This window comes from Microtus pennsylvanicus, chromosome 2 (assembly GCF_037038515.1).
Source record: "Microtus pennsylvanicus isolate mMicPen1 chromosome 2, mMicPen1.hap1, whole genome shotgun sequence".
In the NCBI taxonomy this organism is placed as follows: Eukaryota; Metazoa; Chordata; class Mammalia; order Rodentia; family Cricetidae; genus Microtus; species Microtus pennsylvanicus.
The window spans coordinates 133,020,092-133,035,843 of record NC_134580.1 but is presented as its reverse complement, the minus strand read 5'-3'; the positions used below and the strand labels follow the sequence as shown (position 1 = coordinate 133,035,843).

Here is a 15,752-nt window from a genome sequence, read left to right as displayed (position 1 = left end):
GTCTCCACACGTTCCCGTTTCCACCGTCACAGCTCCGATTGGAATGAACAAACAGTGCAGAACTGGCAGTCTGCAGTGCTCTCTCTGAGGTACTCTGTGGCAAGGAAGTGCTAAAACCGTTATTCCTAACAGGGTGGGCAAACCAGAGTTGAAGGAGGCAAAGGAAAATTCAAAGGTTACAAAATCGGTGAAACACAAGGTTTTCATGTTCATTCTCCCATTCCACCTTCCCCAATCTCTGCCTCACATGGCGCGAACAGTGCATGAGGCATTTGGGCGTAAAAGCATACTTTTAGACGCTGGAGCTGTGGGGTAGGAGGGGGTGCCACTTACAACTGGCTGACCTCAGAATTCCGTGCTCAACTCCTACATTCTAACTTTACATGCTAAACTTTTATAAAAATCATTAGTTCTGAAGAATTTCTAGTTCCTTCTTAAAAAAAATAACAATAACATGTCCAAGTGTCTTATGTCAAGACTACATGTAACATATAAATTATTGTGTATCTTACTTGTTCACAACTTTTGAAGCAGGTAGGAAATCCAGAGTAGCTATATCATACAACCAATAGTGCACAGCTGCCAGGAGTGACAGCCAGAGCCAGGCTTCCTGATATGACCACCTGCACAACCTGGGTCCTGTGTGACTGCCTATGGGTAACCCCAGGGCAGGGAGGGAGGGAAGGAGAGAGGACTGACCCACTTCTCTCTTCTTGGAAAGCGACTGTTCAGCTAAGACAGTTGTAATCAGACATCCAGGAAGTCATGCCTGCCATATACAGTATCCCCCTTCCCAATGCCTTGCTTGCCTTATGTAGGAAATGAGGATAAAGAAGAATTCTGTAGCAATCTCAGGAAAATGTGGGGCGCTATTCTTGGTTAAAGGAATGACTCAAGATGAGGAGCAAATTTGCATTGAGCTCTATACCCAATCCATGCCTAATCATCCACTAGTCACCCCACTGGCAAAGAAAAAGCCAAGTTCTTTTTTTTTTTTTTTTTAGTTTTTCGGGACAGGGTTTCTCTGTAGATTTGGAGCCTGTCCTGGCACTAGCTCTTGTAGACCAGGCTAGCCTCGAACTCAGAGATCTGCCTCTCCCGAGTGCTGGGATTAAAGGTGTGCGCCACCACTGCCCGGCTAAAAGCCAAGTTCTTTGACAGCAACCCCTCACCTCATGCACCTTGGCAAACTTCAAGGTCTTGAACAACTGTGCACATAGCAGATGCCTGAGAAACCTTACCTCATCAAAACAAATTGATGCACTGTGTCACGCACCATGATGGGCTTACAGACAGTATTTCATCTACCCTAGCATACAGCTCACAACTCTCACAGAGACACAACAAAGGTTCAGAGAGGTTAGGCAGCCTGGCCAACATCACAAAGCTTGGTAGCAGAAGTGATCAACTCTATTACTTTGGTGAGAACAGAAAGGGAGAGAGAAAGAAAAGCAGTGAACACATGTCACCAATACTTTCTGAGCCTTTGGGTGGAAAGCTGGCACTTGCCGGTTGGTGGTGGCGCACGCCTTTAATTCCAGCACTCAGGAGGCAGAGGCAGGTGGATCTCTGTGAGTGTGAGGTCAGCCTGGTCTACTGAGTGGGGTCCAGGACAGCCAGGGCTACACAGAGAAATGCTGTCTCGAAACGCTCCCACCCCCTAAAAAGAAAGCTGGCTCTCTACAGACCTGGTTCAACAAAGCCTAGGATGGTAGAAATAACAAAAGGGACAGATGCCAAGTAAGGCCTCTTTGTTCCTTCTGTGTGAGACTCAGGGACAATGTGTAGACATGGTGAAAACCTGAAATTGTTGACCTGTCTGCACACCCAATCACAGGGAATGGAGCTTTCTAAGCTCTCAGCTGTGCCTTAGAGGAAGGAACAGGGAGGGAGCCCATTGGAGGGGGACCTGGCGCCAGACTGAGAGGGCTGCAAGCATAGAAAGAGACGCCTTCCCTGTTCTGTCAAGAGACTTGCAATCTTGCTCTTGTCTCATAGACAACAAGAACATAAAGTGTTTCCTTTAATAAACTGAAAAAATTGTGCATGGGGAAGGAAACAGAAACATCTGGGGGGTGAGCACAGACCATGTCACACTTGTTTTTTTCCTAACCCACTCTGATTGGCATAATCTCCACCAATCCTGAAGTGGAGGACATGACAGCTCTGCTGGGCAGCAGGCGGCTTGTCACTCCTCCAGACTGCATGGCAGCCGGCTCCTGCTGCCAATGGCCACTTTATCTGCATTATCTGTCTCTTTCCTTGACTCTTAGTTATGCTTCCCATCTCTGCTGTCTGGAAGCTGGAGATGGTGGCGGTGAGCATCGCACTTAGATCCTAGAGCCGAATGGATATGGATGGTGTGTGTCTGGCTGGAGGAAAGTCTTTTTTCTTGTTACGGAAATCTAACTTCTAACAGACAGGCTTTTTAAGCTTGCAAAGTGTGAAACTCGATGTTTAGCTGGGTTAGATGCAATTTTATCTGATTGCAGGCGGGCCAAAAGCAGTCAAAATACATTTAGCTCAGAAACTCCTTAGAAAAGTATTTGTATTATGCATGGCTCTGGAGTCGCCTAGTAAGAAGTGCAAATTAGCATTCTGTCTACTTCCTCCAGCCCCCAGGCCTACATTCAATTTTCTGGACCTGTGACCAAATCTGAAACTAAAAACAAATCCTGCTTGGGGATTAAAACAGCAGTCAGAGCAACCCTGGCTTGGAAATGAGGACTGTCTGAGGCCTGGCATTTTCTGATGAGTGTCCAGTTATTTCTGCTTGTTAGCAGGTGCCCCAACAGCAGGTCTCACTCTGACAAAGTTCGAGGGCATGAGCTGACATCTTTTTCCACTTGACCAAAGAGAAAGGATATAATACAAGAGGAGGAAATAAGGAACCAGACAGATGAGAGGGGCCTAAGAGGATTCCTTCTCTACCTGGCCCACTCTACAACACTCAAGAGCCAGATTGGAGTTCTTCTGCCCACTATGAGTTTCAGAAATGTCATGCTTAAGAAAAAAATAACCCCCAAACATGTGGAATCTTGATCAAATAAGTTTTGAATGTTATAATGCTAAAAGCAGGCCTATTGTCACCTCTTGAGCCCTGGGCCTCCACTCCTGCCCTCCCCCTCCCAACCCATAGCTGCCCGTGCGGCTCTTCTAAACATCTAGGCAGACATTGCCAATTCCCTGTCTACCATCTGTCCATGCAGGACTCAAGGACTCAGAACTGCTCCCCACACCTGGGTGCACCCTATCAGGTGGGCCCTCTCATTCTCTCCCTGTTCCAACCTCATTCTTGCCTTAGTCTCCTCCCTGTCCTACCCTGTTCTTGGTCATTTTGAATGTCTGGCTTCTTCCTGTATCCAGAACTCAGGAGCACCAGATATAATCTGACCTGCAGGTACTCAACATTACCTCATTCCATTTTAGTTCCCTCGGTGACCATGATGCACTGTCTCCCTATTTCTGTCTCACCCTCCAAAACCAGGGATCCCATCAGTCTCACTCAGAGCTACAACTATCCAGTTTCTAGCATCAAGAGCAAGTCAGCATGCAGTGTGGACCAAGTGGATGGAGAACAGACCCTGCCTTCTAGATATCCTGCTCTCCACCTTCATTACTGGTTTGCTTTTCTTTTAAATGAAACCTCCATCTTTGGATGTCTTATTTAGACCTGTATCACCCAAATACTTAAAAACAATTACTCAAAATGCTTTCTGCAACATTTTTTGAACTGAAAAATGTTTAAGTTCAACAAACATCCACAAGCGTGTCCCCGCGTGGCAGATGATGCTCGTCACCATCCCTTGGCATTTACAAGTGGTAGATCTTCACCAGTCCTGGAACGTGGCCAGCAAATAGTGGATGCTCTAAAGATCTTTAAATGATGCAGACTCTTCACGTCTACTCTGTGACAGACACAACTGTTACCTCTACTTTGCAGACAAAACGCAGCGTGAAAGGTTAGGCCATTTGCCCAGGGCACAGAGTGAGTGGCAGAGCTGCAGCCTTGACCAGTGTGGTTACCACTTGGAAAGAAAACTGGTCCACAGATGCTATAATCCAATGGGGCAAGTTCCCAGGGACACAGACTCTACTGAGGAGAGGAGAAGAGCTGAGGCTGGAGGAGGCTTGACGGGATGAAGTGAAAGGTCCCAGAAAGCCCAGGGAGGCACTCACTGCAGGCCATGGCTGTCTGGTCACTGCACTGAGGAAACACGTGTCTGCGGAGGGGTGAGCCAGGGAGTTCTCACCAATGCAATAAACCTCACATCTATGATCTCCACAGAAGTCCATCTTCCAGGCTCCTAAATTGATTTGTTCCAAAGCACAAATACTCCCTTTGTGTATACAGAACAGCAATGAATGTGATCCAAAATTTAAAACCCCAAAGATTCCCAACAATGCCAGGCCAGCACTTTGTTCACAAATGTGCTACTCTATTGCTGGGGACTTCCAACTGGGAAAAAGACCAAGGCAATAACTGCAAACTGCGAACCACAATAAATCCTGCCACATGCCCTCTAGCCCCTGCTCCAGTGATTCCAGGCTTCTAATACTGGCCCCAAATTAAAACTATGAAGACAACTCAACCCTAGTAATATGAGAATACTTATCAAACTTCTTCCTCAATGTGGCACAAGGGCGAGATAAACGGGAGCCCACTCGCCAGCTCTGCTCACTGATATTTACCGATGGCATCTGAGTGGTAGCACACAAGCAAATAATATATTGGACCCCAGAATCCTCAGTGTGTGAGAGGCCCCACCAGGATAAAGCTGTGAGAGTCAAAATCTTAAAATAATATAATCATAAAAAACCCTAAACAAACAGGAAATCCTGCACAGCAGCTACCTAACAGCTCCCAAGCCTGAGGATGAACGGTTTCCTTCCAGACAGACAATAAAATCTACGAGATGCAGCCTTTGTTGGTGGGCTTGGCAACACAGAGACACAAAGGGGGCTTTTGTGCGAATCGCTGCTTCTGTGTAGGTTCACAGCAGCCGCCTGGCTAGCTGTTCCTCTCTCATCTTCTCTATTCACACAGGCAAAGGATGGTAATTAAAACCAGCCCAGGGACTAGGCAGGAAGGCGCACACAGGGCCACCGTAATTAACCTCTGGAAGGTAAGACTGCACAAATGACACTGTGGGGACACAGTGCGGGAGGGAAGTGCCACAGCCTTCCTATAGATGTTCCTCAAAACAGAAGGCCACCCGGAAGAATCCTTCCCTTTCTGTACTGTGGTTCCAAGGAAAAATAAAGGTCCCAAGGCCCATGAAAGTGGTAGCTCACTCTAAGAAGGTGCTTGAAAGGAAAACAGCCATAGAAATTTCCATGCTAGCTGCACAGAGCTCCGCTGGACTCCATCGACTCCGAGACAGCCCTTCATCTCCAGTGGGTTCACAACCCCTCCACTTACCACCTCAGCAGTGTGCTCGCTGTGGGGAAGATCTGGTGTTGAGAACCTTAAGGGAAGGGGGAGGCTGTGCTACACTGGGGTCTCCTAGGCACCAGGGTTCTCAGTCCAGCTACCCTGATTCCACAGTCCTGTCAGTGGGGCCAGAAGGCAGCTTAATGACATCTGTATACACCTACCATGTGGCTTCAGTGCTTTCCAGGAAATTACATTGCACAGAAAGCAGCATTTGCCGCTATTCCCGTGAGAGAGAAGAGGCAGGAGAGAATAAAAGAAAAAGGGGGAGGGCTAGAATCCCGAGGAGTGAGTGGATGGATCCACCAGGATTAGGGTAAGAGGCTAGACCAGAGCCACAGACCAGATCCACTGCTGCCACCGGCTAGCTGTTCTGCCTATTCAGCCGGGAGCCCTCCCTGATCGTCAGGAGACACAGGCCTGGCTGAGGGGCCCGGCAGGAGGAGTCCACGTCTCTGGACGCCCTCATATGTCAAGCTGGGACCAGGTGGACAGGGCTTGCCTTGGCACTGCCTGGATAATGGCTGTGGCAGTGAGTGAAGTCTGAGGCTTTGCCTTGGCCACACATGGTGATCCAAGTCTTTAATCCAAACACAGAGGACGCAAAGACAGGGAATTGTGAGTACAGATCTCTGAAAGTCTGAGGTCAGCCTAGTCTACATATCAAGTTCCAGGCTAGTCAGGGGCTACCCTATCACAAACTCAACTAGACATGGGCATAGATACAGTTCTTACCTACAAGAGATCTCAGGTTTGCTTGTGTGCTTTTAACATACTCCCAGTCTCCCTAATGACCCATCTTGTGTAAAATAAGGAACACTATCTGTCCTTGCTGCAATTATAAAGCTCAAGACAGAAAACAAACATCTGTGAGATCTCTCTGTCAAAAGATTAGCAGCAACCCAGTGAGAGAGGGCAAGACATGGGATCAGAGATGGACCAGAGGCTAAGAGTCCAGCTTTGACCACAGAGATGCTGCTCCACCTCTTCTGTGCCTCAGCTTCCGAGAGGATGTGGTGAGGGGGAAGCAGGGCTAAGGGAACGAGGAAAGTCCTGCCTACAGCACCAGTTAATAGATGCTGGGCTTCTCCAGGCTCTTCCCTCAGTCCCACAGAGGAAAGTACCCCCCACCGGCTGCATTTCTGCTCTCACCTGTTCCATCCAGCCTCAACACAGACTTCTATGGATGCTACTGTGCACAGAGGCAAGGCTAAGGCCAGCACCTTCCCATCCCTGAGTACCCAGAAGATGAGCCACTTACCAGAGCATCGATGAGGACTTCTGCCCCTTCTTCACTCTCGTGGAGGGTGTCTATGTCTGTGAGCTCCTGAAGCAGATCGACCACGGCTATAGACACATGTGACAACTGTTAAGGACATCCCAGGCACATTGAAGTCCTACTGGTATCTTGGCAGATTTTTTTTTGGCTCCCTTTGGTTCGAAAGCTACTTTATCACTGCATATCTTTTTTTTTTCCTTTCCCAAGACAGGGTTTCACTTTGTAGCCCTGGCTGTCCTGGAACTCATTCTGTAGATCAGGCTGACCTTGAACTCACAGAGATCCGCCTGCCTCTGCCTCCTGAGCACTGGGTCTAAAGGTGTGCACCACTGCCTAGTTATCAGTGCATATATTAGCACACTCGGTTTTACTAGTTTTACTATCATCCTTCCTCCTTCAAGGGGGTCTCAGTGAATGCAGCTGATTCCCTACCATCCTAGTTTGTAGGCCTACTGCATTTTCACAAATTTCTAAGCTTTAAATAAATAGATCATGTGGAGAAGCCGCATTTCCAGCGTCTTTACCCTCATCTCATAACTTCAACTTCAGAGACAGCATGATCGGACCTGACTGACACAGCTGTCTAGCGGGTCGCTTCAGAGGCCAGGGCAGGACAAAACTGCTGGGAAATGTAGAGCAAAGGTTTTCCACGGGCAGCACTGGGCCCCAGCTGCACGCCCCTCAGTCCACACGAAGAAGGCGAGCAATGGGGCTGGACAGAGGGTAACTGTTTAGCGCTGCGCATTGTTCCTGCACAGGACCCAAGTGTGGTTCCCAGAACCCACATCAAGTAGCTCACAATGCCTGTAACTCCAGCTCCAGGGGATCTAATGCATTCCTCTGGTCTCCACAGGCACCTGCACACATATGCCCCCTCCCACAAAGACACAAAGTAAATTTTTAAAATGTGTGCAATAGAATCTAAACATGGGCAAACAGGAGAAAGAACAGGAAGTAAAAGCAAAAAGAAGCATGAAAGAGTGAAAAAGAGAATGATTTTTGAAACCAGAAGGCAGAACTAAGCTTTCTTTCCCTAGAAAACTCCGTCTCTCTCATCTTGCTCACATAACCTGAATTCACTGAATGTCCGCAATTAATAAAGCACTGCAAAGCGGTGAAGACAAATCCACTCATTGTTCTGGTCCTCAGTCCCCACATCTCTGAATGATAATCAGACATTTGAAATCATGTACCTAGGACAATACGAGACATGCATAGATGAGGATGCAGGCAGTGGACTGTACAACCCTGACCTGAGCTGGGATATTAGGATATTGCTAAAAAGACACTGGTCAGAAACCAGGTAACTACAAGCAGGTGAGGAAGCAAAACTACAGAAACAGAAGCAAAGTTGCTGGCATTCACAAAGACATGGAAGAGAAGCAAAGGAGAAAGGGAGAAAGTTCTAACTAGGTGAAGGAAGGGCTGTATAAGAGGGCTAGACAGAGTGGCTCAATGGGTCAGAGCACTTGTTATACAATCATAAGGATCTGAGTTCAGATCCTAGTACCTAAATAAAAAGTCAGGCACTGGGGTGGAAGGGAGACAGGAGGATCACAGGACTTGCTGCCTATTCGCTTAGCTCCAGCATTAGCAAAAGACCCTGTATCTTAGGAACAAGGGGAGAGGGATAGAGCAGATACACAACACCCTCCTGAGGCCTCTATGAACGTGCATACAGGCATCCACAGCACACACACATATCCATATAATAAATAACATACAAGATTTTTATTTTTAAAGAGAAGGAAAACACTGTCAAGAGGCAAGTTAGGGCCTGTGCGGGGCACAATGGCACGCTGTGAGAGCCGGGATCAGGGTGTAAAGACGGTGGGAGGGCAGGAGCCAGGCCTCAAGTGGGAGGACCTGCCCCAAAGCTGCAGCACAGAGAGTGAAGAATCGGAGACAAGGTCAAGCCAGCCTAGCCAGGACACTCTTAGTAGCAACAGAAAGAAAAACAGAAGAGGCAGGACACACTGACAGGAATGGTGGTGCTGACTGCTAACTGATGTTATAGGGATTTTATAAGCATCCTTTGCTGAAATAAAAAAAAATTGAGATTTACTGACTAGATGACCATCATGAATAATTAAACTTTTTATGTCTTTTTTACTATTAAAGGTGATATTTACTCAAACCACGAAAGTGCTACAGACAGTATAATGAGCTCACAGGTCTTTGGACAAAACTCTTGCACGTCTGATAAATGAAATAACCAGAAAGCTGCTGACACAAGAGACCATGGGTCATTCCTGACACACAGTAAATCCAAACACACAAGTCACTTCAATTCAATTTTTAAAAAGCCAACAAATTAATGTCTAGAAACCCCAGTGCCATCCCGCGAGCAGGAATTCACAGCTGTTCTCTGTGAAGGCTAAAAAGGTCATCATAAAGCCACCATTTTAAATAGCATCACTGGACCAGGGACTAGGCACTGAGTTCTCAAAACAGTGTTACACAATCAAGTGTGGTCCTCATTTCACAGACAAAAAAAGTGTAGAGTGTAAGATTATTACACCCAGAGGCACAAGAGCTAAGGTAGAGAGCATGCGAGGCCATAATTCGTGATCCTAACCATAGCGCCACACCACGCCTTTCACATCAATGCAAGATTCAAACATGACCGGGCTCAGGCAAATTCTGGTTTACTGGCATTACTGCAATCATGGGAAATAAAGGCCTGGTATTTATTTCTACCATAACTACTAAAAGTCTTAGGAAAACAGGATAATAAGTTAATACAGCCTCATCTAAGAAATGCCAACATTTAAAATTTCTCTCAAAAAGCTCTTATGTATAACAGCCCATCTTATGCCTACTTAATATGCACAACAATATTCTAGCTAGTGGCTACCCAAGCACCCATCCACAATCCACCCTTCTCTCCAATCACCTTCATCTATCATCTCTCCATCTATTGATTTTTTTATCCACCCACCAACCCATCCACCCATCCTTCTATTCATGCACCAACTCACCCATCCATCCCCCCTCCATTCCCATCCCCACCTATCCCTCCATCCATCCCCCCTCCATTCCCATCCCCACCTATCCCTCCATCCATCCCCCCTCCATTCCCATCCCTACCCATTCCTCCAGCCACCTACTGATCTTTCTATCCACCCCCTGACACCTCTACTCATCTACCATAGTCATCTGTCTACAGGATTAGGATCTGGATCTTTCTCAGTGAGTTTCATCATTCCACCCTTTGAACAGCAGCATGAACAATTACTTATAACTACTATGCATAATTGAGCTGGAGAGATGGCTCAGCAATTAAGAGCAGGCCTGATCTTCCATGGGTCCTAAGTTCAAGTCCCAGCAACCACATGGCAGCTCACAACCATCTGTAATGAGATCTGGTGCCCTCTTGAGAAAGAGACCTCGTCAGTCGTCCTCATCAACTTAGACTGTGAAACCCAATATGGACAAGTTCAACAGAACTGTCATATATGGGCTGCCCACGCATGCTTCAGCATTGCCAGGGCATAAATTTCATTTCATTTCATTAAGTATGTGTAATTATTCATAAAACAGATTCAAGACAAGGTAGAATATAGGTGGTTACCAGCTTAAAATGGTTTAACTTTCGATTTGCTGACTCTACTGAGGTGTGAACGGATATGCATTCCGTGAAAACTACACTGAGACTTTGGAATTTCATCTTCTCCACACTACTACTGACAAGCAGTCCAATAGTCTGCCTGATGCTGGGGAGCAGCCATGAGCTGTAGCTCCCGGCCAATCATCTTGTCATGGAAGTGAATGCTCCGTACTGCACACACATTGTCTTGCACTAGGAGCACTACAGACACTTTCGTCTTAAAACACTTAGCTCAGTGATGGGTGTACTGAAACACAGCCGTACTGCAAGTCAAGAAGCAGTAGTGCACCTGGCAGGGTGACAGATGAGTCGGCAAAAGTTCCAGGTCGGGGTCATGACACACTCAGCTTTGCTCTGATGAACTGGATGGTCTGATAGTTAACACCAGCCACATGACCTTGCACAAGTCAGCCTATGTCTTTGTGGCCTGGCTTCCTTGCCTGTAAAATGTGGGAGCTCATCTCTGCCCAGCTAAAGTCCCTGCGTGGCTAGAGAAAACAAAAGAGGCCTGATCTACCAAAGGTCATGCGAGTTAAAACTCAGGAAACAGGAAAGTACTCAAGGCAGATGGACAGTCTAGTCTCCCCCTGAAGCCAGAGCCATCACTGCGGACTTCATTCTTCAGGCAGCTTCCACAGTCTAAAGCCAAAACTAGCATAGTACATTCTGTTTTCCGGTCACACGGGGTTGGAAGACTAACTTCTGTTTTGCTTCTGAGGTCTTTGGGACTGAATCTTACTTATCTTTGCTTAGTCTCACACTACGTGCCAATGATTTACATTAAACCTAGGACCTTAGTGGGAAAATCTGTAACAGAGATAATTTTATATGGGAACCCAATGTCTTTCTAACATTTTACCAATAAGTCATTTCATATAATATCCCAGTAGATTCTTTTTCTAGCTTGCTTTCCTGCTTCATTTGAGAAAAAGCTATTCACCAGGTCTAACAAACACCTTATCCACCACTGCTTTTATATAAATCTTCAACTTCTCAAAATTGCATTTCAGAAAGCCAGTAAAGAGACCATACTGTGACCATCAACTCCTAGGTAAAGTGATATGACCATAAGAGAGAAGATATTTGAAGACCAGAAATAGGAACAAAGACCAGAACTCAAGACAGACAAGGAGTGCTCTACCACAGGCAGACCCCGGGCACAGCGCTCTACCATAGGCAGACCCCGGGCACAGCGCTCTACCACAGGGAGACCCCGGGCACAGCGCTCTACCACAGGGAGACCCCGGGCACAGCGCTCTACCACAGGCAGACACTGTGCACAGCGCTCTACCACAGGCAGACCCCGGGCACAGCGCTCTACCACAGGCAGACCCCGGGCACAGCGCTCTACCACAGGCAGACCCCGGGCACAGCGCTCTACCACAGGCAGACCCCGGGCACAGCGCTCTACCACAGGCAGACCCCGGGCACAGCGCTCTACCACAGGCACGCACCGGGCACAGCGCTCTACCACAGGCAGACCCCGGGCACAGCGCTCTACCACAGGCACGCACCGGGCACAGCGCTCTACCACAGGCAGACCCCGGGCACAGCGCTCTACCACAGGCAGACACCGGGCATGGGAGACAGACTTCTCCATTGCAGTTACAATCTCAACTGCACAAGGTAGGCGCTCTGCCATCTAAGTGTAACAGGAAAATGGAGAGTCTGTCTCTCTGAGGATGACTAAAACACAGTTTGCCTGCTTTGTTTTGTCTTTATAGTCTATTTTGTCACGCTGAGTAAAAAGGCCACCCACCCACCCATTTGCTCCCCCTGTACCAGCCCACTACTAGGGCAATATATTTGTAGAACAGCAAAATGGAAAAGACCAGCTGGGCATGAACAGCTCCTAACACAGAGACTTCTGATCAAGAGTGGTGTTTACTCCTGCTGTGTGTTTTGGCTCTAAATATTTGGTTTGGGGCCTGATCCTCCTTAGTATTGGTACAGAAACTGTTAATCTTATTAATATCCACAAAGATGTGTCCACAAGGAACAAAGTTATTAAAAAAGAGGAAGAAGAATGAGATACACTGAACAGATGGCTTTTTAAGTCATTTAAAAAAGACAAACCAGTATGAATTCAGAGGATATAAGTGATTTAATGTAGCAAATGTGGTTTTCTTTAATAAAAATGTTTGTTTTCTTTGTGGGTCGGGTAGTGATTAGATATGGCTGGATTAATGCTGATGGATTTCAAACCCAGACGGTTCTCCCCTTTGAAAACTGCAGCACAAAGTCCCCCAGACTGGGTCTGGATTCTTACTGATCCTAAATAGAACTGTATGGAGAGAGCATACGCAGTCAACCCTGAATGCCTGCTAACACCAGTAGGCACCAGCGCACCACAGAGGAGGTGTTCAAAGCAGGCCACAACCACCCTCAGCTCCTGAAGGCACGGGCTTCCTCACAGCTAAAAATAAGATAAACGGTTTACCTAAGAGGGCTCTATTTTCCTGAACTGCCATTTTAGCTCTTTGATTTTAAGCCGAATCTAAACATGCTCTTCAGAACATACCGACTGACTCCAGAAACAAGAGTGACTTACCAACGGGCATTATCTAGGAAGTCAGGTGACACATGAACGAAATAAGAAATTCTTTCTGTTGAAATTTTCAGTCTGGAAATATCAGAATGAGACTAGCTCTGAGGAGAACAACAGCTAAGATGTGCGCATCTTGTTAGACAGCCTTGAAGAAGAGCAGTGGACAGGAACCGGCTCCCTCCCAGTCCAATTAGAAAAAAGCCCCTTGGCGGCTCCAACCTTCCCAGCCCCATTCTGGCTCACTAATGCTGGGTCTATAACACAAGGCACCCTAGACCACAGAGTACACCCTCTGGGATAATACAGCGTCTCAGGCAGTTGGTTCCACTTTAGCATTCCCAGACCAAACTGCTCAAGTTCAATTGATCCCCGCTGGTCTAAGAAAAACAAGTCTGCTCCTTTTCCAGATTCCCACAGTAATTCTTCACAAAACAGTAAGGGCAACTCCATAAGTTCTCTGGCTTGCTAAAGTCTGAGCAAATAGTAATTTAGAAAACAAATGTAAGCGCCACTCCCTAAAGCTGGCCTGCACAAAGAGGAGCTGTCCCATGGCCGCCAGGAAAACACTAACAAGTCTTTCCCTTCCTGCACATCCAGTTAATGTCACAATGAGATCTCTTTTTTTTTTTTCTGAATCACAAGAGCAGGGGAGGGGGCAGAAGGAATAAATTCAGTTTAAATGGCCTGATGCTTTTTATTAACGGAAAGGGAGCTTTGCTGCAGAACAAGAGGCACAGCTGCCTCCCTTCCTTCTTTCTAAATAAAGAATCTATGGCCCTGGTATCCCGGCACGTCTGTGATGAGTACAGGCCAGCAAGCAGCACGGTAAGAACAGCAGCTTCCACTGTCCAGGTAGAAATCACTGAAAATGGCCAGAAACGCCCCCATCCATGGAGGCTTCCAATCTGTGAGCCCCAGTTCCTGACCGGTCCCAAGCCAGCGATGATGCCCCCCTCCTCAGAGCTCTGGCTCCAAAGGCACCCGCCCCCCTCAGCACCAGGCAGTTATCTGTGAGATTTGCCACCGGGGCTGTCTCCTCTTCCCAGTATGTATAACGGGTTTATCACACAACAGAAGAACCCGAGCCAAATCTACCATAAGAGAGTTCAGCGAGGCCACCCTGACAAACACGGCAAATGACACAATATCAGGACACTTACAAATTTGCTGCCAGGGTGATTTTTTTTAAAAAAAAAATTGTAGCAGAAGGGGGTGACCAGCTACCATCTGTGATTTTACTATTTTACCTTCTTATTGTCTTATTTCTCTTTATTCTTTCAGGCAAATTGGGAAAATCTGGCTTTCACTAGGCCATAACCAAACTGTTGTTTAGTAATACCTGAGAAAACTATCTTTCACACCTTTGGTTTTTTTTTGGGGGGGGGTGTCAGGGAAGGGTGCTGGTACTCTGAACATGTTCAAATAATTTATGCTATAGGAAATGATTTTAAAGCACAATATTTGAAGAGCAGCAGCTGTTTGGTGCCACCTCAAGCTTCCTCTAAACACATTTAAAGGAACGCTTCATGCCCTGTAAGGTGGGTCCCCTCCCTCTCTCCTCACAGACCAGAGTTCCGCAGCCACGGCTGGGCTCCAGCCTCTGGGGGGACAGCACAGACAGCTGACAAGCCCTCGCCAGCGGCAGTGGTGCAGAAAGCCGGGATCAACTCTGCAGCAGCTCCTCACGCTTGAAAGGCCTGAAGGACGAGGCACAAGCTGTTGCCTCACATCCGCTGCCTCTTAAGGTTACAACAAACCAGACTCAGATCCAATTAAAATCCCCATCATTTATGTTTCCTCTGAGAAGGACAAAGCAAAGATGACCTGTGCTTGCTGGGAACACAACCAGCCATGTATGGTCCTGGGTAATAAATGAAGAGTTAAAAAAAGATTAAAAATTGAAGTCATGACAGCCATGAAATTGTTTATTCATGGTAAGGTGTTGTGGGCAGTTACAGCTGTACAACAATAAATTGCTAACAACCGTTTCTTGAAGAATTTCCATTACAGATCACAGATAAGACAAGAGGCGGGTGTGGCATTAGGGGAGATCACCCTCCAATGCAGTAGGTATGATAGCTGCAAGTTGCAAGGGCTCCCCTTTCCCGAAATCACTTTCGAGAAAACTCGTACTTTGAAGAGGATGACATTTACCCTAATTGCTGCATCTAATTAAAATTAAGGTAATTAAAAATATTTCAAATGCACTTTAAATGTGATGTAGGGCATAATTAAAAATCAGATTTTAAAAAATATCATTAGGGCAGTTGGGTAAGGGCTGGCAGAAAGGAGGGGGAAGAATGGCTGGGCTCTGGGGAAACAGGAGGGAAATGGCAGTTCTGTCAAAAACATTATAGGGAGATATGGTTTTTCCCTTTTTAAAGACCAGAACGCACCAACTTGAACATCTGTGTCCTTGCCTTTCCCAAGAACGTGGGTGTCGAACAGTGTGGCTCATGTCAGTCTTCTCCCCGGCAGGACCGGGCGGTGAATCAGAAATGTCAGCAGCTTGCAGCACTGCTACTATTGTTCTGAATTAGCAGGAAGGGAAGAAAGAATGAGCGCCAGAGTTTCCAGAAACAAAATAGGAAATGTCTTAATATGCAGAGTGGCAGGTGACTACGCAACTCTGTCAAGGGCACAGGGAATGCCACTGGGGAGACAGAGAGCAGGTCCAGGGACGCGCAGTACCAGCCTTGACCACCAGCTAGCTGCTCAACAGCCAGCTCATATGCTGCCTTGTAAGCATAAAGACCAGAGTTCAATCTCCAGAACCCACACCAAAAAACTGGGTGCAGTTGGGTGCCCCTGTAATCCTAATAACAGCAAGATGGAAGGTGGAGAGAGAGAGAGATATCCCTAAAAGCTTGCAGGTCACTGA

The 15,752-nt window shown here is 47.0% G+C and overlaps 1 protein-coding gene across 1 annotated transcript in view; it reads right to left on the bottom strand.

The window, feature by feature from the left end:
- The window catches only part of Ctnnbl1 (catenin beta like 1), a 166,068-nt gene that overhangs the window by 92,758 nt on the left and 57,558 nt on the right, over positions 1-15,752 (bottom strand). Inside the window, exon 5 of the mRNA XM_075962847.1 lies at positions 6,696-6,793. Coding sequence (XP_075818962.1) covers positions 6,696-6,793 — 98 coding nt within the window. The remainder of the gene's footprint in view (positions 1-6,695; positions 6,794-15,752) is intronic.